The 24,102-nt window shown below is 37.5% G+C and overlaps 1 protein-coding gene across 1 annotated transcript; it reads left to right on the forward strand.

The window, feature by feature from the left end:
* Positions 1 to 23,389, forward strand: tyro3 (TYRO3 protein tyrosine kinase). The gene is made up of 19 exons (XM_084393077.1): positions 1 to 372; positions 4,808 to 4,991; positions 8,082 to 8,182; positions 8,287 to 8,457; positions 10,831 to 10,917; positions 11,140 to 11,255; positions 11,905 to 12,085; positions 13,963 to 14,105; positions 14,303 to 14,441; positions 14,650 to 14,776; positions 15,100 to 15,194; positions 15,286 to 15,381; positions 16,050 to 16,130; positions 16,247 to 16,339; positions 16,738 to 16,859; positions 16,970 to 17,079; positions 17,208 to 17,367; positions 18,590 to 18,726; positions 21,008 to 23,389. The coding sequence occupies exons 1-19, from the start codon at positions 315 to 317 to the stop codon at positions 21,426 to 21,428; spliced, it is 2,622 nt and encodes an 873-aa protein (XP_084249203.1). The 5' UTR covers positions 1 to 314; the 3' UTR covers positions 21,429 to 23,389.
* The last annotated feature ends 713 nt before the right edge of the window (positions 23,390 to 24,102 follow it).

Here is a 24,102-nt window from a genome sequence, read left to right on the forward strand (position 1 = left end):
GACTCTGCGACTCCTCAGATGTTTCCTGCTGTTTTTCTAAATCGAGCTACTTGACTTGAACGATGATCACCGCGTTCTCACGAGCTCTGTGAGGATTTATCAAAACAATGAGAAGAATGCCATTTATACCGGGTTAACTACCGAAACATGATGTATTAACGTTAAATGCAAGAGGGTGATTTTGAAGTTGAAGCTTCTGTGAAGTGTATGAATATAATGGGATTTACGAACACCTAGTTAATTCATTAATCAGCGCTGTTCAAACTTTCACAAGGTGAAGGAGAAAACTCAGCTCTTTAACGGAAGATGTTATAATGGGGCTTTCTCTTTGGATCCTGCTCTTGTTACTGCACTTCAATGAGGGAATTCACGGTAAGTTTGTTGAACTAATCGCAGAGTTTGTGAACTCAGTGTTTCATTAAACTCATCAGTGCTTATGTGTTGACGTGGACACAATGTTTCAAGATAAACATCGATGTAAATGTAAATGTGGGAGGTTTATTAGCAGAACGTTCTATTAATCCTCTTTTATAACCTTTCGCATAATAATAATAATACCTAATTTTGTGAAATGCCGAGGATTGACAGCATTTGTGATTACAGATTCAAAACTAATGGAGCCCGTGTTTCAAAAAGAGACTCTTATTTTTTTCCCAGTTAAATTAAATAGCCACACTTTTTATTTGTATCATTTTTTAACCAAATAATCTTTTGAAGTGGTATTAAAATAATGCTAAAACTAGCAGCCATTTAGTGCCTCTATTATTCTGTTACTGCTGATTGAAGCAGTGTCAGGATAGATAGATAGGGGTGAATTTCCCTAATGTGGGACATTTTTGCACTTCAGACTTCTGTGACATATTGCGATGTGTAACCAAAACATTAAATCCACACCCAATACCATTTTAAAAACCCCAGGATGTGTCCTAAGAGAAAATTCAGATAACCCATTCATAAGAGAAATTATAGACATATTAGTGCTCTTATTGCAAGTCGTCTGAGACAATCTGCAGCTTCCTAATGTGGGACAGTTGTGTCCCCAATGTGGGACACTGAAAAATCTATGACGAAAGACCAAAAATCACATTGATATATGTAGAATAGTAAAATCTTATTTTATTTTACATTCTCTCTTAAATCTTAGTTAGTAATTCTCTTGGTTATGGATGGATGAAGCATGGATAACTGAACATCATCAGACCGATAATACAATATTATCTAGTTCAGTTTACTTAACAAACACAGCTTAAACAAACTTTAATTCATAAACGTGCTGTTAACTGTTAAAAATCTGCATTAACAGTATTCTAATACTGCATTACAAGACTAAAACCATAAATAACCATGTTTGTCCCACAAACCATGCCCCACCACACATTTTTGACTCATTTAAGTACTGTCCCACTTTAGGCTGATGATGCTGTCCCGGATTTGAATGTGGGACACTAGGAAATTTGATACAAATATACACACAAAGTTACACTATTTTTTATGGACAAACATTTCATAAGCATATTAGGCTAAAAAGTAGCAGGATTGCTTTGTTTAAAATGTATTTAACTCCCTAATATCAAATTTGTTAAAACTCTATGTCACTAACCTTCGGATGGTCTTCACACAAGGGGCCTCCTGTTTGATGATTCATGTATTTATGGGGGACCTACAAACACTAGACCTTAGGTGTCCCACATTAGGCAGTGTCCCACATTAGGGTAATTCACCATAGATAGATAGATAGATAGATAGATAGATAGATAGATAGATAGATAGGTATGGGGATGGGTACTGAAACCCGGTGTTGTGCCGAATTCTGACCCTGCCAAATTATTGCAAAAAGGACCGATACGAATACCGTCAAAGTACTGGATCGATAAGCAGTATCGGTAAGAGTAGTAAAACCTTAACGATACCCATCCCTAGACAGATAGCCTATGCTATTGATTGTAGAGTTACATCATACTGTAGTTTCCTCATTTACCTCTTTCCTGGGGAATGAATGTGATGTTTGATGCAGATGTTCTGGTCAGCTGTGTGTTGTTGTCTGTCACAGTAGATCTTTCAGACATCTGCAGCATGCATGACGTCTGCTGTCCACAATCAGAGCTTGACAGAGATGCCAGAAATTGTCCCAGTACAATCGACGTCTTAGAACAATGCTCAAAAGCCCGTTGAAGGGAATATGAAACTTATTGTCAAATTTTTGGGATGTAGTTTACTACATATTGCTCATGTCTTGTTCTGTTCTGTTTTTCTTTTTTTTTCTTTTTTCTGATAGATGACATTTAGAGGCAAAAAGCCACAAACAAAGCATGTGATGTAAATTATTGGGTTTGTTTCTATGCAGTTACAATGTGAAAATGTTAATGTGAAAAGTTTGGGTGCACCTACTCGATAGATAGATAGATAGATAGATAGATAGATAGATAGATAGATAGTTATAGGCACCCTGCATGCTAACAGGTCCCCTGCAATTTTCCGTAAAATACTTTTCTGTGTATTCAACACGTTACAAAGTCAAATTCTAGCTTCCGGCCAAACGGCCATAAGCAGGCTACTTGCACCTAATGCGCAACTTGTGACGTCGGAAGTAGCACGGTGCGTCATGGCGTATTGTAAATATCAGCAGTATGTCACATTACTCGCATAAGTTGCGCTTAGACTTAAAGGAGAACATTTTTTTGTACATTTGGAGTGCTGTCAGTACAGAGACCAACGACAAAAATTGGTGTTGCCTACACCGTGTTATCCTCTTTTTAAAATTTGCACCCTGTTGACTTCAATGGGGCAAGTTTTAAACCTGCTTTTAGGCTCTTAACATCCTTGATGTGTCATTACAAGTGCACAGGTCATGTGAGTGATTCCTTCGGAGTGAACGCGGGTGAATCTGACTGCAGTAGATGTGAAAGATATGAATAAAAATGATGTTTATTCAGCCAGCGCACATACCTGTATTTACATCCTGTTTTCGGTCGAAGTCCACAGTAGTCGATTGTCGAGTTCACGCGCGTGATCATAGGTACTAAACCTATGCGCGTGAACTTGATTCAGTCAGATTCACCCGCGTTCACTCCGAAGGAATCACTCACATGACCTGTGCACTTGTAATGACACATCAAGGATGTTAAGAGGCTAAAAGCAGGTTTAAAACTTGCCCCATTGAAGTCAACAGGGTGCAAATTTTAAAAAGAGGATAACACGGTGTAGGCAACACCGATTTTTGTCGTTGTTCTCTGTACTGACAGCACTCCATATTTACACAAAAATGAGCTCAATGTTAAAATTGACCGGAGTTCTCCTTTAAGTCGAATCCGTAAGTTTGTTTGGCCGGAAGCTAGTTATTTTACTTTATAAAGTTTTAAATATGGATATTTTTCTTACACAAACTGATCGCTTTGCTTTAGAAGGCCTTTATTAACCCCCCAGAGCCGTGTGGAATTCGTTATGATGGATAGATGCACTTTTATTGACTTTAAAACAAACTGTTTTAAAATGTGATTTTTTACCTATAGCCTTTTATTCAATTTAGTAGATTGCTATGCTAAGAGTAGAGTAAATTACACTCGAACCTGGGCGAATTGTGTACTAGTCACAGAGCCGGTAACAATTAACAAAGCTTATTGACGATTTAAAACGTTATCATCTAGGGATGCACCGATCCACATTTTTCCACTTCCGATCCGATCCCGATACCTGAATTTGGATATCGGCCGATACCGATACTATTCCGATACCAGAGCTGTGTTTACTTTAATATTATTATTATTATCATCATTATTGTTTATTTTATATGATGCTGAAATAAACTAGAAAAACAGGAAATATTGTTAACAGGAAAAATCCCATTCTGAAAACAAATATGCAACTATAAGGGTTTCAAATTAATTGTCATGTCAATATTTATTACATTCCCAAAATGTAAAATACTTGAGTGTTGAAATATAAGAAAAGTGCAAGTGTAAACATCTTACACACACACGAAGGGTGATCCTCGCTCCGATGCGATGAATGCTCAATCAAAATCAGCCATCTTGCAAACAGACAAGCGGATTTTGCCTCAGACCCATCAATTTCGCTTCAAACTTTTGCTTTTTATGCTCATCAATTTCACTCTGGACGTGCAAATAGATTCAAAATATGCAAGCATCCAACTAGACGCGCAGACGCAAATTTGATGCGCTATTCGCGTTTGGTGTGAACGCACAGTAACGTGGTGCTTTTTAAAATGTTTGATTGCGTTCGTTGTGTTGTACGACGCGAGGGAGCTTCAAAGAGCTCTGAATTACGGCTTTGGAAACATTGCATTTTGCTGTCTTGCTCTGCGGTGTTTCCAGTGTGAAGTATTTCCACACAATGGATGTTGTTGGCTAGCCACAATCTTGGAAATGGATTTCCTGAGCAGGGGCGTGTCTCATAACTCTGGGTCTCATTTAACCTCTGTTCAGGAAATTCATTCTGCAGTTTGCAGCCAGCTAGCAGACTAGCCGGCGGGAATCACTTTTGGAGTCACTTCAGCAGACAAGACTCATGGATATCGGATATCTCCGCAGGTTGGATCGGGAAAATCCGATGCGTGAATTACGCTGGTATCGGTCCCGATATCAATACTGGATCGGATCGGCCCCATCCCTATTATCATCCAACATGATGGCATATAGGCTTTCCAACTAATGTAAATCTATTTTTATAGTATATAAGTATAATAGTAGTAAGTTTATCTCTGTTACACATGTCCCGCAAAATCACATCTGCTGTCCTGCAACAGAGCAATAACCAGATGGTCACCCTAGTCAAATTGTGTGTCCTCCAGGGGTACGGTTCACCCAAAACCCTTCCAACCAAACGGTGACTCAGGGTAACATGGCTCGTCTAGGCTGTGCCTTTGAGGGTTTGAGTGAACCTGAGATCATCTGGATGAAGGATGGAGAGAAGATCTACAGCACTGATCAGATGTACATCACACTGGATGCACATCACTGGGAGACCTTCTACAGGTAGGACGGTGTGAACCTGGAACTGTGCCCTAGTCCTTGATGTTGTTCAGAATAGTTTTTGCCAGTGGTCAATAGATGTACATTAAAGGTAGGGTAGGCAATTGCAGACTGCCCAGATAGCACACGTCAATTTGATGTGATGTTTACATCTGGAAGATGTATTTTTAAGAGTGTTTGCTCATCTGCAATACGTCTATAGGACGTTTCCTGTCAGATGTCAAATAGACGTTTAGAAGATGTCTTTAAGATACAATGATTTAGAATGTATGTTAAACTGACATCTTCCAAACGTCTATTTGACATCTGACAGTCCTATAGACGTATTGCAGATGAGCAAACACTCTTAAAAATACGTCTTCCAGATGTAAACATCACATCAAATTGACGTGTGCTATCTGGGTGGCTAACAATAGCAAGCTAGCTTTGAAAGCATGAGATCCCACCCTCCCCTCATAGCTTCTCCAAAGCCACGCCTCCTTCAAAACACATGAACACACACAGCCAGAGCAGAGTCTGCAAAGTGTCACTAGACAAGTCTCAAAGCACATAATATTACAATAATAATAAACGTGCACAACTTAAAGTGCTCTTACTTGTACCACCGGACCGCTGCCGATTAATTTCGCCGTTGATAGTGTTGACATAGAAATGCATCTGAGTTTGAGGGCATGAACAGCTCCAGGTAGAACATCACGGGTTGCCATTCTGTAATTTTGGTTACGAGATGGTGTGAACGCAGCATAAGCTCATTGTTTTGGTTCAGGAGGAACTGTTAAAGGCGGCTTCTGTTTGTTTGTGGCACTCGATGACTGTCTAAAACGTGAAACACGGTGATGACGTGTGATGTCTGCGCGAGCAGGGTAAGCAGAGGTATGGAAGTACATATGTTGACAGGCAGGTCGGACATCCTATCATTGCATGATTGGACGAACATTTTTTGGTCTTGTGTCTTCCAACGGAAAATAAATGTGCGTTTTAATATTTAGACCACTTCTTATATTGGTTGCTAATCAGAATGTGAAGAGAGTTTCAATCAGTAAAAAGTAAAAAAAAAAAAAATGTGCGTACCCTATCTTTAAAGGAGGGGCTGGAGCCATGTAGACACCAGAATATCATAGAGGCTTGTGGGTAGACTATTTTGGTTTGGGCAAATAAACAAAAACAAAACATCTGTGCCTTTTACACTTTTTGTCTAAAAGGGAGATTGTCTAGTTGTCATGACTGTGGCCTTGAGGTTGTGGCTCAGTGTCTCTATCACTATAATTTTTTTTATTATCACAGTGTGGGCGCAGAGCTAAAACACCACAACAGTTGTTTGTGCTTTTTTTGTTGGATTTCACAACTCCAAAATCAGATGATGACATTCATTACTGTCTGTATGGTAAAAGACACCAAGGTCAATACACTTTATCAAGGAATTTTTTGTCAAGTCTAAAATGTTTGTTACTGTAGCCAGTCTCTGACCTTCAGAGTTATACAAAGAGAGTTTGTTAGTACATTTTTGAGCACAATATGAAATTGGATGTGAATACTATGTTTTGTGAGCAAACAGTATGCCAGGTTCTTATTTTTCGATTCCTGAATTTAACCAGGATAGTTTAGGATACACTACCATTCAAAAGTTTGGGGGCCATAAGATTTTGTTTTATAAGAAAGTATACTTTTATTCAGCAGGAACACATTAAATTGATCAGAAGTGACAATAAAGACACTTACGATGTTACAATGTTACAATAATTGTTTCTTTTCAATGTTCTGTTCATCGAAGAAAACCGGAAAACTATTAAGGAGCTCAAAAATGTTAAGGAGCTCAATTGTTGTCAAAAATCAAAATCAGTGTCACACACATAGCAACCTTTGGAGATCATTTATAGCTTTCTGTTGAGCAGTCAGGTAAATGTCTCCCCTATAATGCAGATGTAATGCAGACATTAGTAACACGAGCTTGCTTTACTGAACGCTGTGAAGGCTGATAATCTCTTGCACGTGTCGTGACGCAGTCCAGTTGCCTAGATCTGTTTTAGGCCATTCTTAGACTAAACACAGTTTGGGTGGAAATTTGCTTTTGAAAGTGCTGCCTTGCTGTAAGATTAGGCTAAAGAGGATAACAAACGGTAGAGAGAGAAACTGGCTCAGTGAATTATATAGACATCACGTTTCCTCGCTGCATGCCATGCTGCCTGCATAATCTATAAATGACTAGTTTCACCAGGTGGGTGTCAGTTGTAAACAAATGTATACGTCATGCATTTCTTGGCGTGTGAATGCAATTCCGTTGTTTGCGCAACTGACCTTTGTCTACATAAATCTTAGCACTCTTAGACTCAATGGCTCTCTTCTAGTTGTAAAACTTTGAGACTGATGTGTCATTATTCCATGATCATTATTACACAAAATTTGGGGATTTGCTGCTTTTCTTAGTCTCATGTCATGTCAAGTCAAATTACATTTGTTTAAATAGCATTTTATTCAATTACAGATTGTTTCAAAGCAGCATCACGGTAATAGACTGGAATATAAGAGTAATAATACAATTTCAACTGTAAAACAGCTCTAAAAAGATAATAGTGTCATTATTCAGCTCAGTTTAGTTTAAAAAAAAGAACAATGTGAATGTTGCAAATATGTGAACATTTGCATTTGAGCTTGAGGCACATTTGTTGAGCAGTGTTAGGGAAGTTACTTTTTAAAGTAATGCCTTACAATAGTGCGAAATATTGCAAAAAAATCCCTAAATATTGAGTTATTCCCTAAAAAAGTAACTAAACTACTTAATTTCAAGTTACTTGTTTATGGAAAGTAATGCGTTATGTTACTTCTACATTACTTTTTTTAATGTTTCATCGTGTTTTCACAGCTTGCACAGTGCCTCTGCACTTACTCTCGATTTCTCTCAACATGGGGTTACTTTACTAGTCACTTGAAAAAAAGCAATCATTACTTTTTCTCATGTTACTTGTAATGTGACCCCCAACTGTAAATGTTATTTTGGTTTCCATCAACATGAGAGTGTGTAAATGACACAATTTTCATTTGTGGTTGATTTAACCCTTTGAAGAGTGCCTAATCTGAGTGCTTCTTTGTCTTCAGTGTTAAATCCGTGCAGCAACAAGATGCCGGGAAGTACTGGTGTGAAGTTGAATATCACGGCACAATCATTTCCTCTGAGCCTGCTTGGATCGCGGTAGAAGGTATTTTCTTCTTTCGAATCCTCCAATTAGTGTATTTCTCAGATCATATCTTGGTCCTTTAATGCAAATATTACACTTTTTGCCTCTTACTGCTCACATTTTAGGTGTGCCTCATTTTGTGGAGGAACCAGAGGATGTAGCTACATTTGCAGGGGAGCCCTTCAACCTGACGTGTGCTGCATCAGGTCCTCCAGAACCTGTGGAGGTGTTGTGGTGGCTGGGAGACCAACAGAAGGGTGATTTCATGCCCTCCCCCTCAGTTCTCTTTGTTAAAGGTGAGAGGAACCAAGGCCCTGTCCCAATACCCACAGTTGCGGTCTTTGCATTCAACCACTTGTCTACTTAAATTACATCTTTCTGGTGTTTGGCCCAAGTGTTCAAGTGGGCGTGAAGACCGCAATTGTGTGTAGAACTTTTGATTAACCGATGGGACACACTTACAACATAGTGTTATTAAAATGCAAGTATTGTAAGTAAGTTTTATTTACACATTTTGATGGGCACGTTTGGTGTGGTCCGAGAGCGATTGTTCTCAATATATTGTGTTTTGTATTAATTTCCTGCTATTATGCACAGCAGAGTGAACGGCACTTGGGTTTGCTGTATGTGCTTCACATGAAGGCGGCTTTCTACAGCTTGCAAACAGACTCTTTTGAGGAGACAGTGGATTGCGAGCCATTCATTTGCCGCTGTGATTGAACTCATGAAAAATTGAATCGCCTACATGCGCTTTGTTGTATTAGGGATTGTCATCATCAGCTAAAATGCCTGCGCAGGTTACTTTACTTCCTGAACAACAGTGTGAGTTGCTTTCACATTCCCAGCTTCCCAGTGGTATTTGAGATTGGCATTGATTTTGGCATTGTGTTTGATTATAGTATTCAGAATATAATGTGACAAAAACAAGTATATAATGTTTTGTCACACTACACAACTACCTGAGCTACTCTTACTCAGCTAAGCTAAGTTAGTTACTCCCCAATACTGCTCCTCTATTAGATAACTCTCCTTTATTAAATATTCCATGAACGTTTGTTTGCTCACAACAGTTATATATTAGTCACATTATGAAACATCATGTGAAACATCTAAGATTCCTATATCCTCTTTCAAATATTCTGTGAGATGATATATTAGGCAGATAAAATGTAGAACTGAGTCGCTGTTGCTTTCAGTGGATTGGGTGACTTTGCAGATAGGGGAACTGCGTGATGTTTCCAGTGGGGCAAGTTTGTGCTTACATGTAAATAGTGTAAAATTGCATAGAGTTGTGAGAGATTTTTAGCAACAGGGTGACTTTGTGGGTATTTTTGGTCTCATTTGAACTATCAAAGTGTTTTGTTTTTCTCAAACCTCTACAGTTTTTTGATAGAACCAACAAAATATCTTTTTAATGAAAATACATTTTGATATTTTAGAGGTGTCTGATACGTTGTTTAAATTTCTTATCATGTTCTTGTGGAGAAAAAGCCTCTTGTTACTGGATAACGTCAAGGCCAGTTTCCCGCCTTGCCTTTACATTTTGTAACTGGATCTCTTGTTCTGTGAGGGAATGCATTATAGTAATCAATGCTGCCTGTGTGGTAAAGCCCAGTAAAGTAAACTTTCCATTTTAACAGCCTATGCTTAGAAATCATTGAGTCATTAAGTCTGTGTCATGCGTTCCTATTATCAGCAACAGAAATGAGTTTGTGACTCACTCTGTTTTTTTGCTCTGTCATTATATAAAACAATGTGACAGCTGTCATGTCCTTGTTCATGAGGCGAAATGAGACATGAGGATGTTTTTTTGTCTATTCTCTTTGATTTATATATAAAAAAACTTTTTGATTCACTATTTTTTGCAACTCATGAATATAATGAAAGGATAAATATATATTTATATATTCATTTTTGGGTGAAATATACTTTTAATGGATGTTTTTTATTAATATGGAAACATGATTTTTTTTATATGAAATTATACTCTTAAAAAATAACTAAAACTGCCAGTACATGGCAGTAAATGTCTAAATGTGTACAAGTAATTGAGTCAATCATTCATTCGATTCGTTCAAATGGTTGATTCCTCAGGAATTAAGTAAATGGCTCTTTTTATGAATGGGCCATTGAATCATTGGTTCACCCGATTGATTTGCTCACGATTGATTCATTTATTGTCGATAGATTCACCAGATTGATTCTATAGGTTATACACACATTACGCAGTGAGTTGTGTGTGTATATATATAAATATATATAAATATATATATATATATATATATATATATATATATATATATATATATATATATATATATAAATATATATATATATATATATATATATATATATATATATATATATATATATATAGGCTATATACAGTATATACACAGTATAGATAATCATATTTTGTATATTTAAAATATATAAAATATAATTATATTTGTATTTTAAAATATGTTTATTTTAATCGTCATAAAAACTATGTTTTTTGTTTTAATGCAAATATATATTCTCTCTTTTTTTTTTCTTTAGATTGTAGTGTGAAATGTGACCCAGGCATGTTTTTGACATGCTTAATGATATTTAATATGCATTTTTGCAAACTTATTTGCAGGTGAAACACTGACCACAGTGATTTGTTTTTTTATTTGCTCAACCAGGTGTGAATGACAGTATAAAGTTTTACTGTGAGGCCAAGAACGCTCGAGGCATCTCCGTGTCACGCACGGGCACAGTGCACATTAAAGGTGAGACATACCACATTGTTTTTTACTTCCCACTCACACTACTTTTATTGCAGTTAGTTCAGCATAATTGCATTCAAAATTCAAAAATATTTGTTGGTTTTTGTTTTGACCGTAATTCATCATAAACAGGCATCCATACAAATACAACCACAAAAGGCTTGTAGAAAGAAGATAAATGTTGTTGTTATAATGTGTTTCTTTAAATATGATTGTTATGTGCAGTCCGTCCTGATTCCCCCCGGGATGTCAAGGTGCATCATGTGTCTGATCTTAATATAACCGTTACATGGAGTCCAGGTTTCACAGGGCACTCACAGCTTTCCACCTGCACTATACAGGTAAGCTACTACATAGTATTTGACATTATTGCATTCCTTTTTCTGTTCATTTCCTCGTGTTCTTCCTATGGCCGTACAGTCTTAGTGCTTGGTTGTTAAAGGAATAGTTCACCCCGAAATAATTTATTTTACCCTCTTGTCATTCCAAACCCGTATGACTTTTCACTTCCTGTGTAACACATGGCAGATGTTAGGAACAGGAAAAAATGTTTTACGTTGCTCACAAGTCGTATGGTCTACTTTTAACCAGACCCTCACTACATCTGGGCCAGTTGCATAAACTTAGCCGCTATGTTAAGACTGTGTCTTAAGAACTAATTTGATAACTAGAAATTAGTTGAGGTAATCAGTCTTGCTTTTCTGATTCAAATTAGACCGATCTACCTTTTTATGTAACTGACTTTAAAAACTTAGCACCAGTCTTGAAGAAAATAATTAGATGACTAACTTTTAAGACTAGTCTAAGCAGTTTTATGCAACCGGCCAAAAGAGCAAGTCACACTGCTCTCTTGAGAAAAAATTCTGCATGTAAACAATTTTAGGAATCTCTTTAAAAAAATAGTAAGCAAATGAAGTTTCTATCTAAATTCTCAGGATTCAAATCTGTAAACTTAACAAAGATGAATATCTGCCTGTAATCCATTTCTAGGTGTCAAAGGGATCTGGAAAGAAGGTGAAACTTCCTGATCTGGATGTTGTGGTTCCTCCCTTCCAGCATGTGTTTGGGGGGCTCCACAGTTACTCAAATTACAGTGTGAGAATCCGGTGTGATAATGAGTTGGGCTCTTCCCCCTTCTCTCCCTGGGTGGACTTTCACACTCCAGAGGCAGGTATGTGAAACTTTAGATAAGGTAATGATGCTATGTATGCATGTGGTTTCTTTCTATTAGTCAAATTAACATAAATGGCTTTTTAGCTTGAACAGCGTTGCTGTTGATGAAATTACAGACATTTGCATTTGCATTCATGCATTTTGGCCAGACACTTCTATCCAAAGCAGCTTACATTGTATTCAAAGTAAACGTTTGATCAGCTCTTGCATTCAGTAGGAATCGAACCCATGACCTTGGCATAGCTAGTTCCATGCTCTACTGTTTGAGTTTCAGAATGGTAAGGTTCCCACAGGCATGAAAAAACTGCAAATATCAGTGAATTTGATCAAAATGTGCTCTTAAGTTAAGTTATTCAAAAATTTTCATTCTCTTTAATTATTAAAATATTTCTTTGAACATATTTCTTGTTCTTTATGAGTGCAGTTTCTATAAAAATTAATTTTGGTGATGTCTGTAAGTTTCTTGATGTTCAAACACCCCATCCAGACTATAAGTAAACTATTTGAAGGCAGAGTCCCCTGAAATATGTGTCCACTGTTAGAAAGTTACTAACTCATGTTAACGTTTAAAAATTAAGCCTATTTTTACGGGTATTTAAGGGACCATTGTGACATGACAATTAAAGTATTTTTTATACAATTTTTGGTTACACTTTATTTTGATAGACATTCTTCTAACTATAAGTAGTAGAATAAGTAATTCTAAGTAGTAAGTAACTTTGCAACTACATGCCAACTAAATCTTATTAGAATATTAGTAGACTGTTAGCTTACGGTTCAGGTTAGTTGAATAAGTTGAAATGTACTTAATTATAGTCAGTAGAATGTCTGTTGGGGAACATCAAAATAAAGTGTTAGCAGATATTAAGCAGACAGTCTACTAATACTCTAATGACTGCTAGTTGACATGTAATTGAAGCGTTACTAATAGTTTGTAGAATGACTAAAGTGGACTATCGGAAAAAAGTGTTACCACTTTTCTTTTTTTACTTTTTTCATGTGAAATTTGATATGATCATCCCATACTACCTGTCTGTATGAAGAGTGTTGAGGTACACAAAAGAAAGGAAGGAAGGAAGGAAGGAAGGAAGGAGCTTTTGTAGAATCCAGATCCATCTTGTAAAGTTCTCTACAACATGGTTGCTGCATACATCACTATATGACTTGGTTTGGATCAAGGAGGGCTAATTAAAGATGACATTTAATTCCAAACTGTGATAGTTCAAAGTTCTGTGAAGGACAGTCATGAGCGACTAACGTTTTTAAAATTCCTTCGGAAATAAAACCGTTTGCCGTTCTAACCAAAGTTGTGGTGGGTTGGAAGTAAACAAACAGCCCAGAGAGCGGGTTCTGGCCAGATGCCTAGGGCAAGGGGGTTTGGAAGGGGAGGAGCTGATGGATGGGTTTGAGGAGCAGAAGGGGTTTCTGAAGTTGTCCCTGTTTGCATGTTTGTAAACTGGTAGCACTGGCAGCAGTCCAGTAGATTCCAGGCTGAGTGGTACAATGCACCATTGTGCGTGTCCCCAATCCATATCAATGCACTGCTGCCACATACAGAGTCCAATATTCTGCCACCTACTGGCCAAAGCAGTCATTGGAACTATTTTAAATGGATTTGGTTTACTTGCGCTTTGTTTTATTTTTCATTTTTATCCACTATAAATAAGAGTGTATTACACTCCTCTCCACTTAAAATCCATTCCACAGATTCCAGAGGTTGTTTCTCCTCCAAATCAGTGGGAAAAATGTGAACAAATTCCATCTGGGCCTGGCTGTGACATCATTTATTGTAGTGCAGAGGTGCTTGACACGTACTTTTGTCTGTACACTGGCAATTGCTCCCTTTTTTACTGTTTTCATATCTTTCATACATAGCACCATCAGCAGCTCCAAAGAACTTTACCTTTGAACTCAGCGAGCAGCAGCTCACTCTGTCCTGGGCGGCACTGGAACAGGAGGAGCTTTGTGGAAGGTTACTAGCATATAAAGTGCAGTGGAAACAGGGAGGAGAGAATCAGGTACATCATTATTAAGGAAAACACACTTACAGTGGAAATTTTGCAACACTGACACTGTTATTGACCTGAACTGATTCAACACTGAATCTGTATTGAGCTGGATAATGACATTATTTTCTTCTGTAGACTAGAGCTGCTCTGTGTCGAACTAACCCTTTAAGCTTTATGCATATCCTTTATGATTTCTGTTTCTATAGGATCCCTTACTGTTTAAGGACAACATTGCCCGTCTCTCGGGTGCAGGGCGATTCTTCAACGCCACCTTCCAGGTTGCTGCGTGCACAAACGCAGGATGTGGCCCATGGAGTCAGCCTGTTCTTGTGATGCCCGTGTCAGGTTTGTCCACTCTAATTGTCTCCCCTCCTGCCTCTTTGAAATCAGGATTTCTGCAGTCACTGCAGCTTTTTTTGTGACAGTATTTTCTCATAATGCAGCGCTCTAATAGCCTGTGTGTGTTCATTCGCTGCTCATTATGCAGGAATGGCGTTGCGTCAGGCACTTTTGAGCAGAAGTGGTGATTAACACTCTCGTTGTGTCCTTTCAGCCACGCAGGCTCAGACCCAGAGGGGCCACATATGGGTGGGGCTTCTTTTTGGCCTTCTTGTGGCCACCATGGTGGGACTCCTGTTGATTGTAATGGTACGCAACAGAGGCAAAGAGACCCAGTTTGGGTATGTGTTTACTTATGTTTTTACATTATTACACCCTATTTGCTGGCCAAACCACACATTTTGTCTGAACTAGGACTGAAATCTGGTCTCTTAGACTGTGATCTGTCCTTTCACAGTCAAGTTTGGATCAACTATGCTCAAAATCAATGAAGACTGGTCATACAGCTTGTAGTCCAAGAACTTGGTCCGTTTTTTCAGTTCCATTTACGATGTAGTTTGTGTGTTTTGCTTTTGTTGGGCAGTTTGGGTTTAGAAGCATTTCCAAAATGTCTTTTAAAACAGTGAAATTTGAGTCATTTTGTCACATTTGGGCTTGTTTTCAGGTCTGCATTTGCAGCTCCAGGAACAGAAGTACCAGTTTCCTTTACAGCTGCCAGGTCCTTCAACAGGCAGTTCCCTGAGCTCCCCGAAACCACATGTAAGTGCACGCATGACTGCACCATCATTGACATGATCCTACAGTACTTGTTTTTCAGGAAATTATGAATTTTGACTCTGTATCCATCTAGTGGACAGTCTAGGAATCAACAGTGATTTGATGGCCAAGTTACAGGATGTTCTCATCTCTGAAAGGCTCTTAACTCTGGGACGAATGCTTGGAAAAGGTACATTATGACCCGGATGCTCATTTTAATCTCTTTTTGTTGGGACGAGACCTAAAGTGATCTACTTTGTGTACCAGTGATCTAAATGATTGAAATAATATATGCTGTCTTAAACCTCACAGTGCATGTCCTTTATGATACTTTTTTGCATCTCAGAAGAATCAAATTCCTAAAGTCCCCCTGTATTCAATTATTTTAATCATTAAAACTCATCTTTGATCATCAAAATGACATTATTTAAAAGGTTTTTTTTTTCTTGAAAAAAATGTCTTCATGCCTTAAAATAGCTTGAGTGTAACTCTACACCCTTGCCTCATTTAGTGTATGTGGTTCTATGAATATGCAAATTAGCCCTGCCTCCACTCACTCACTCACACCAGCTCAGAGATCCACTCATTGACGATCACATATTGACCTGATTGTTTACAAGGTAGTTTGTGACGTCAGAAATACCAGTGATTTCAAACCGTGTTTTTGAGACCAAAATACTCAGCAATGGTGTTGACCTATGAATTTGCACATGGTTTGTCTTATAGCATATTAAAAGCACCAAATAGACACAGGGGGACTTAGTATAATTTATTATATGGACACAGTACACATGGGTCACAGTTTTTACCTTTAAAAACTATGTTCATTGCTGTCAGAATAATAATATTGTTTTCTAGGTGAGTTTGGCTCTGTGAGAGAAGCTTTTCTCAAATCGGAGAATAACTCTGGGCAGAAGGTTGCTGTGAAAGTCCTAAAAAGTAAGTGTACATCTAAAATGATTAGTTCAATGAACAGTTGGATGCCTGTGGACTATGGTATTGGTGTTGTCATTATTTCTGTGCATTCATGCATCTCTCTCTCTGTGCTCTTACAGCTGACATTAACTCATCCAGTGACATTGAGCAATGTCTGAAAGAGGCTGCCTATATGAAAGACTTCCATCATCCCAATGTCATTCCGCTTGTTGGTTAGTGGACACATTTTCCTTGCTAGGCCTTTGGCTCAGAATCTATTTGCTTTAACATCCCTTACGAAAATTAACCATGGTTTTACTACAAATAAAACCCCAAAAACATGGTTACTATAGTTAAACCATGGTAACCACAAATTAACCATGGTTTTGCTTTCTAACCATAGTTTAACCATGGAATTTGTAGTCAAACTGGTTATACAATGGTTACTACACTTTTACCACAATAAAACCTTATTTTCCTTAATTTTCGTAAGGGATATGGGACAAATTCACATCAAGGTTTATCACTGAAGTGAAGTCAATGCAGTTCATTTCCATTTTGACATGGATATTATCAAGCAGGACTCATTGGAAGATGTTACTTCAACATGGCTGTGCATTCGCTCCCACAGGTGTGAGTTTGCACAGGAGAGCCCAGCAGCGGTTACCTGTTCCTATGGTGATCCTGCCCTTTATGAAACATGGAGATCTCCACACATTTCTTCTCATGTCACGCCTCGGAGATGAACCATTTGTACGTTTTTCCTGTCACTACCTCGCACACACACGCAGCAACTGTACATCAGATTTATTGGGTCCATTCCTCCATGTAAATGTTTGTTGATGTCTCTTGTTTTTTTGTAGACCCTCTCTCAGCAGATTCTTATCCAGTTCATGCTGGATATTGCTCGAGGGATGGAGTATCTGAGCAACAAAAACATCATCCATAGGGATTTGGCTGCTCGCAACTGCATGTGAGGTTTTTTTTAAGTCAGCTCTGTGTAAAAGGAACATGATTTACTGATCATATTTAATGGGCATGTAAACTATCCAAATGATGAGTAACCTTTTATGTTCCCCTCAAATGAATCTTTAATTTTAGGTTGAATGAAAATATGAGCGTGTGTGTAGCAGATTTTGGCCTCTCAAAGAAAATCTACAGCGGCGACTACTATAGACAAGGGTCTGTCTCTAAGTTGCCTGTGAAGTGGATCGCTTTGGAAAGCCTGGCAGACAATGTCTACACAACACAGAGTGATGTGGTAATGAACACTATTTGTCTCATACTTTATTTCTTTAAAGGGGTCATATAATCCCATTTTTGTACAAACAAATATGATTCTTTAGGGTCTAAATGAAAAGTTTGTAATATACTTTAATTAAAATAAAACTTTAATAAAACTTTACACTCACTTCTTCTTCTGGAGGTGCAGCAGGAACACGAATAGTTGGTACCGATCCTTTTTTCAGGAGCAGCTTCTTAGCAAAACCAGCTTTATACTGACCTCGTTTGTAAAGCAGTCTGTTGTGTGAAATGATTCGCGCAAACATGAAAGCATTGACGTTGATCGTGGGGAAAAAATAACTCAGCCACTGCGTCTTCAGCGGTTCGGATTTAGGAACATCAAAATGACTGCTGTGTTCGTTATTGCACCCAAGAACAGAACACCACAATAGCTTAGACGCCATTCTGCTCATAGACAGTGCTCCAGCGTATCAACAATGACCGCGCGGACTATGATGACAGACAGCTCGCTCACGAGCGAGGGCGGGTCTGTGTTGAAACGCTGCTGTCAATCAACAATCGTGGGAGGGGCGTCCGACCGTGTGACGTCACTAGGTCGAACGGCTTGATTTGAGATGGGGGAAAACGTATAAGGAGATAAAAAAAAAAAAACACTGGATGGATTTTTATCATTTTATGATGGTTATGTGCAGGCACTGCCAACACACATTTCAGTACAATCAACTTGTAAAAGTGCATGTACCATTATATGACCCCTTTAATATTACTAGGTGAGATGATGTATTGTACTGTAAGGAATGGATAATGTACAATTATCTTATCATTACTGCAGAATAAACCCTGATAGGGTGAGCCAGACCCCAATGGGAAGCAACATGGTTATTTATTTAATAAATAAATGAACGTGACATATTGATTTAAATGGAAATAATTTTATTATGAGAGACGGACAAGACCACATTGTTAAATGAGAGATACAAAACTAGCACAGATATGTAGAAACAACCAGTTTCTTGGAATCGGGACAGTTAGTTATACAGTTTAGTGGTCATTGTATAAAAATATTTGACCACAAAAGGATCAAACAGAATCTAGTAACCCAGAGAGTCATGTAATAATGTACTACATTAAAATCACACAATTTCTGAAAACAGAAATGCTTATAATTTCTTTACTGGGTTTACCACATAGCCCTTCACTGTTACTTTTCCTGGTACTGATGGGCTGGTTTTTTTTAGTGGGCATTTGGTGTGACCATGTGGGAGATCATGACCAAAGGTCAAACACCTTACCCAGGGGTGGAGAACTCAGAAATCTACGAGTATCTTATCAAAGGAGAAAGACTCAAGCAGCCTCCAGATTGCCCTGGTGACATGTAAGTTTTAATTGTTGTATTGTTTTTATAATATATAATATACAATTTCTTAAATACATTCATTTGGAAAAAAGGGATCTATTTGATCAAAGTCTGCATTTATTTGATACAGAAAATACAGTAAATATAGAAAAGACGGTAATTATGAAATACTGTTATAATTTGAAAACTTTTCTATTTTAATACGGTACTGTCAAAAGTGTCAAAAAATATGTTTTTGAAAGAAGTCTCTTCTGCTCACCAAGGCTGCATTTATTTAACCAATAATACAGTAAAAACAGTAAAATTGCAAAATATTACGAACAAATGTTCTATTTTAATTTAAAATATAATTTATTCTTGTGATTCTAAAGCTGAATTTTCAGCATCATTACTCCAGTCTTCAGTGTCACACGATCCTTCAGAAATCATTCTGTTATGCTAATTTGCTGCTCAGGTAACATTTCTTCTTATTAAAAATGTTAAGTAGTAAAATGTTATTATCAGTGTTGGAAACCGTTATGCTGCCTAATATTTTTTGTGGAAATGGTGATACCTTTTTTCAGGATGTTTTGATAAATAGAAAGTTAAATGAACAGCATTTATTTGCATTTATTTATTACATTTACATTTGTAAAGTATTACATTTACTAAAGCACTTAATAAATAGAAATCTTTTATAACATTATAAATGTCTTCACTGTCAATTTTCATTAATATAATGCATCCTTGATTTAAAAAATACGTTTCCATTTATTTTCTTGAAAACTGATTTCAGCATTAAAGGGTTAGTTCACCCAAAAATGAAAATTCTGTCAGTAATTACTCACCCTCATGTTGTTCCAACCCCGTAAGACCTTCGTTCATCTTCGGAACACAAATTAAGATATTTTTGATGAAATCTGAGAGCTGGCTCACTCCTCCATAGACTTCTAGGTGACCGAAACTTGCTGGCCCAGAAAATGTATTAAAGAGATTGTTAATATAGTCCAAGTGACTACAGTGGCTCAATCTTAAGTATATCAAGCGACGAGAATACTTTTTGTGCGCAAAAACAACAAAAATAACGACTTTATTCCACTATTCACTTCCTTCTATCTGGGCCTCGAGTTAGTTCACGTAGTGTTTTTGCGCAGCGCGTCAGTGTTGTGCGTCACACGCATCACACACATGACCAGCGTCGGCCAATAGTGAGCCTACGTGGTGACGTATAACACAGACGCGCTGCGCAAAAACACAACGTGAACCAACTCGAGGCCCAGATAGAAGGAAATGAATAGTGGAATAAAGTCGTTATTTTTGTTGTTTTTTGTGCACAAAAAGTATTCTCGTCACTTAATAAACTTAAGATTGAGCCACTGTAGTCACTTGGACTATATTAACGATCTCTTTAATAACTTTTCTGGGCCAGCAAGTTTCGGTCACCTAGAAGTCTATGGAGGAGTGAGCCAGCTCTCAGATTTCATCAAAAATATCTTAATTTGTGTTCCGAAGATGAACGAAGGTCTTACGGGGTTGGAACAACATGAGGGTGAGTAATTACTGACAGAATTTTCATTTTTGGGTGAACTAACCCTTTAAGAAAAATAATAATATGTTTCTTGAGCAGCAAATCAGCATATTAGACTGATTTCAGTAGGATCATGTGACACTGAAGACTGGAGTAATGATGCTGAAAATTCAGCTTTGCATCACAGGAATAAATTAAATGCTTAAATGTATTAAAATAGAAAATAAAATAAAATTGACAGCTACTGTAATTGTAATGCTGAATTTTCTGCATCATTAATCCAGTCTTCAGTGTCACATGATCCTTCAGAAAGCATTCTAATATGCTAACTTGGTGCGTAAGCAACATTTCTTATTACTATCAATGTTGAAAATGAAAATATTTTTGCTGCTTAATATTGTTTGTGAAAAACCGTACTACATTTCTGTCAAGATTCTTTGATGATAATAATAGAAAGTTCAAAAGAACAGCATTTATTTGAAATAAAAATCTTTTGTAATGTAAATGTCTTTACTGTCAGTTTGTATCCATTTAATGCATCCTTGCTGAATAAAAAATAAAATAGATAGATAGATAGATAGATAGATAGATAGATAGATAGATAGATAGATAGATAGATAGATAGATTATTTTTTATTTATTTAAATCTCAGTCTTACTGACCACAAAAGTTTTAACAGTTCTGCATTTAATACTAAAGTTGCAGAACTCTCATTTGATTACTATGGGCTTCTCAAAACCACACCAGTTTTAGAGATTCATTCCGCTATTTTCCGTATTTTCTCACTTCCAGTTATGAAATCATGCACAGCTGTTGGTCTCCTGTCCCAAAGTGCCGTCCTAGTTTCCAACACCTCATTGACCAGTTGGAGCTCTTGTGGGCGAAGCTGAATCCAGCTCCTGTAAAAGAGCCGTTGCTGTATGTGAACCTGGAGGAAGAGGATGGAGAACAGGCCTCTGGCCCGGCCGCAGATGTCGGGACCCGCAGTAGTGAGGATCCCTCTTGGGGAGTACCGTGGCAGTGTGCAGGGATAGAGGAAGACGAAAAGGACTGGCTAATGGTGTCATCAGGAGCTGCTTTTGCTATTGGTGGAGACTACAGATACATCATCGGCCCACACGGCGGCGGTACTGATGAAGCGAGCAGGCGCTCTGATGATGGCCTGTCAGAGGATATCAGGGACGAGGAAGAGGACATCATCATTAATGTGTGATTTGTGTTGCCCCCCGTCCCCCGCTTACATAATCTCGTAGGTAATGATTGCACAAGTTGTAAAGACTCTTGTAAAAGAACAGTAAGTCTGTAAAAAAAATACTTAAAGGGATACTGCAGCAGGCGTAGTAATATGACGCAGCGCCTAAAAATAGTCCCCAGCTCGGTAACTTCTTCCAACGTGACCGGGACTAAGTTTGTCTAACCTATTAGACCTATTTTCAGGCGCTGCGTCATATCATTACGCCTGCTGCACCCATGGTACGGCCGCACAGTTCCTTGATTATTACGCCGGAATGAGAGTAGTTCCTAGCCATATAGGCTTAGAAAATCGCAACTTTTCATTTTCCGTCGATCTTAGTACACGGTTTAACTACAGAAGAGTCAAGTTTTAAATAGGAAAAATATTGAAACTCTTTGGTCATTTTGAAAGAAATGCTACTGGACTCGTCTGAATCAATGATCTATGCTAAGCTATGCTAAAAGTGGTACCGTCAGACCCGGAGTTCGGCTGAATGGATTCTAAAACGGTAAAACTCAACTGTTTAACTCTGGGGGAGTTGTAAAATGAGCATATTTCCGAAAAAAGTGGAGTATCCCTTTAACACAAAGACCTGTTATCTAGGCTAACTCTTGAGGCATGACGTGGACATACAATCAGCTGCTAATACTTAGAAACATGATTTGACATGTTTATTTCAATGTTAATTATTAATTATGACTGTAGCAAAGCCAGTGTTTCAACAAATGCAATGTTGAGTCAGATCTGTGATTTATGAAGTGTAAAATGTTATTGTTAATCCTTGTGCATATATGTGTCTTTGCTGGTATATTTCCGGCATTATTTGTGTGTTTTGTACGTGTGAAGTGTCAATCACGTCCTGGGACTCACATATGTGGTGCCTTTTGTTTTATAACAGTTCTGGCACATTTGTTACATTGCATGAAGAAATTCCTTTGGATTTAAAATGCATACTATGACATAAGCTCAGACTGTCGGTTTATACTTGTACTTAAATGAATGTTCCGGGTTAAATAGTCTACTGATTAAACTGTGCACGCTGTATTGATTGCTAAATTATTTCTATGAAACAGTGTTTTTGCAGCAGGGAACCCTTGAAAGATTTGTCATCTGTGTCACTGCTGAATAATTATACAGAAAACAATTCCATAGATAATCATTTTGACATAATCATCATTTCACATAGAACATTGTACTATACACCTCCATTTTAAGCATGTTACTGTCAACACGTATTTTTTTTTTTTTTTTGCGGGGATTACAGTATTTTCTGTGGTTTCATTTAAACCGGAATATTACGCTTTACCTGTACAGCAAACCCTCATTAGAGCATTTTGAAGGTGGGATATCAAGGGACTTTAGGTTTTAAGTGCAAGTTTCATTTTCCTTTTATTATGCAGCAAGCATTGCAGCACAGAATGAGTCTGTTTTTGCTAATTGTGTTTTTGAACCTGTTAATGAGTTGTGTGAAACATATCTTCATAGTTTGTTTTTAAAATCAGAAGCCGTTGTATTTCACTTCATCAGTGTACGGCTGAAACTCAGTTTTGGAGTATTAGATCATGTAACAAACATTGTTATATGTATACATCATTCAGTGTTATTAACTCTTGTAAAGGGCTGTCTGCTTATCTCAAATCAATGAAATGGGCAATGAAGATGATGTTTGCATGTGAAATACCTACCGTGAAGATAAAACTTTATTCCAGGGAATTACAACAGAAGCCGAGACAGACTAGAATGGTTTTATTATGGTTAGAGCTATACAGAGTTCAACAGAGAGTAAACAATGCCCTTAATGAAAGTAAAATGTGGATTTTTTCAGAGTGTTGCTCAGAAATGGCAATGTCTGAGCTCTATATGTTGATCATTTGGGTGGTGCTTACAACTGTTGTTTTCCATTTTATTTCAGAAACTGTAAATAAAACATCTATTCTAGACCTACAAATCATCAGAGTTGAAGTTTATTGGGGTTGTGGCTTTAAAGGACAAAGTGAAATCAATATAGCATGTAATGTCAAAAATATAAAATATTTAACAAGACAATAATAGTACATATTTTTTCAAATGCTCTTTGAATCAAATCCTTATATCCTTGGAATGTGGACATGATTGATAATTAAATCATAATTTGGAAACATCTCTAATCAGAACTACTGAAAATTCTCTTAATCAGCTAAGAGCCAACTGAATTCAATGGCAGTTTATTCAACAAGACACTTACTTTTCATATCAGTACTAGTGAAATTTTTATTGAGATAGTCTGTGCAGCTGTCACCTTTAAATGCTGCAATGCACCAAATACTAGTGTTCTCTCCAGGTCAGCAAAATCCTAAAACGTACTGTACATAAGCAGCCAGAAGACATAGACAAAAAGGAAATAGACAGGACACGTAACACATGGCTTTGTTAAACCCCTTCAGCCATTATACAATTGCCTGTCCTCTGATAACGAAAACAAGTAGAGCATGTTCAATGGAGCATTGTAATAAATAAAGCTTTTGACGGCAGAGCACTGAAAACAAAGGGTTTGGCATCACCATGAACAAAACTCCCTTTGTCTCAAAATCCACGTGTATGATTCTTAAGATTAATATATGATGCATTCTTTGCATCCGTGCCGCGCTGTTCCAAATCGGACGTAAAATAAAAC

The sequence above is a fragment of the Rutilus rutilus genome, assembly GCF_951802725.1.
Source record: "Rutilus rutilus genome assembly, chromosome: 21".
Classification (NCBI taxonomy): domain Eukaryota; kingdom Metazoa; phylum Chordata; class Actinopteri; order Cypriniformes; family Leuciscidae; genus Rutilus; species Rutilus rutilus.

Coding starts and splice junctions, on each gene's coding strand:
- tyro3 (XM_084393077.1), top strand. CDS start 315: ATGGGGCTTTCTCTTTGGATCCTGCTCTTGTTACTGCACTTCAATGAG. Junction 15,382..16,049: donor GGGACGAATGCTTGGAAAAG/GTACATTATGAC, acceptor ATTGTTTTCTAG/GTGAGTTTGGCTCTGTGAGA. Junction 18,727..21,007: donor CCAGATTGCCCTGGTGACAT/GTAAGTTTTAAT, acceptor TCTCACTTCCAG/TTATGAAATCATGCACAGCT.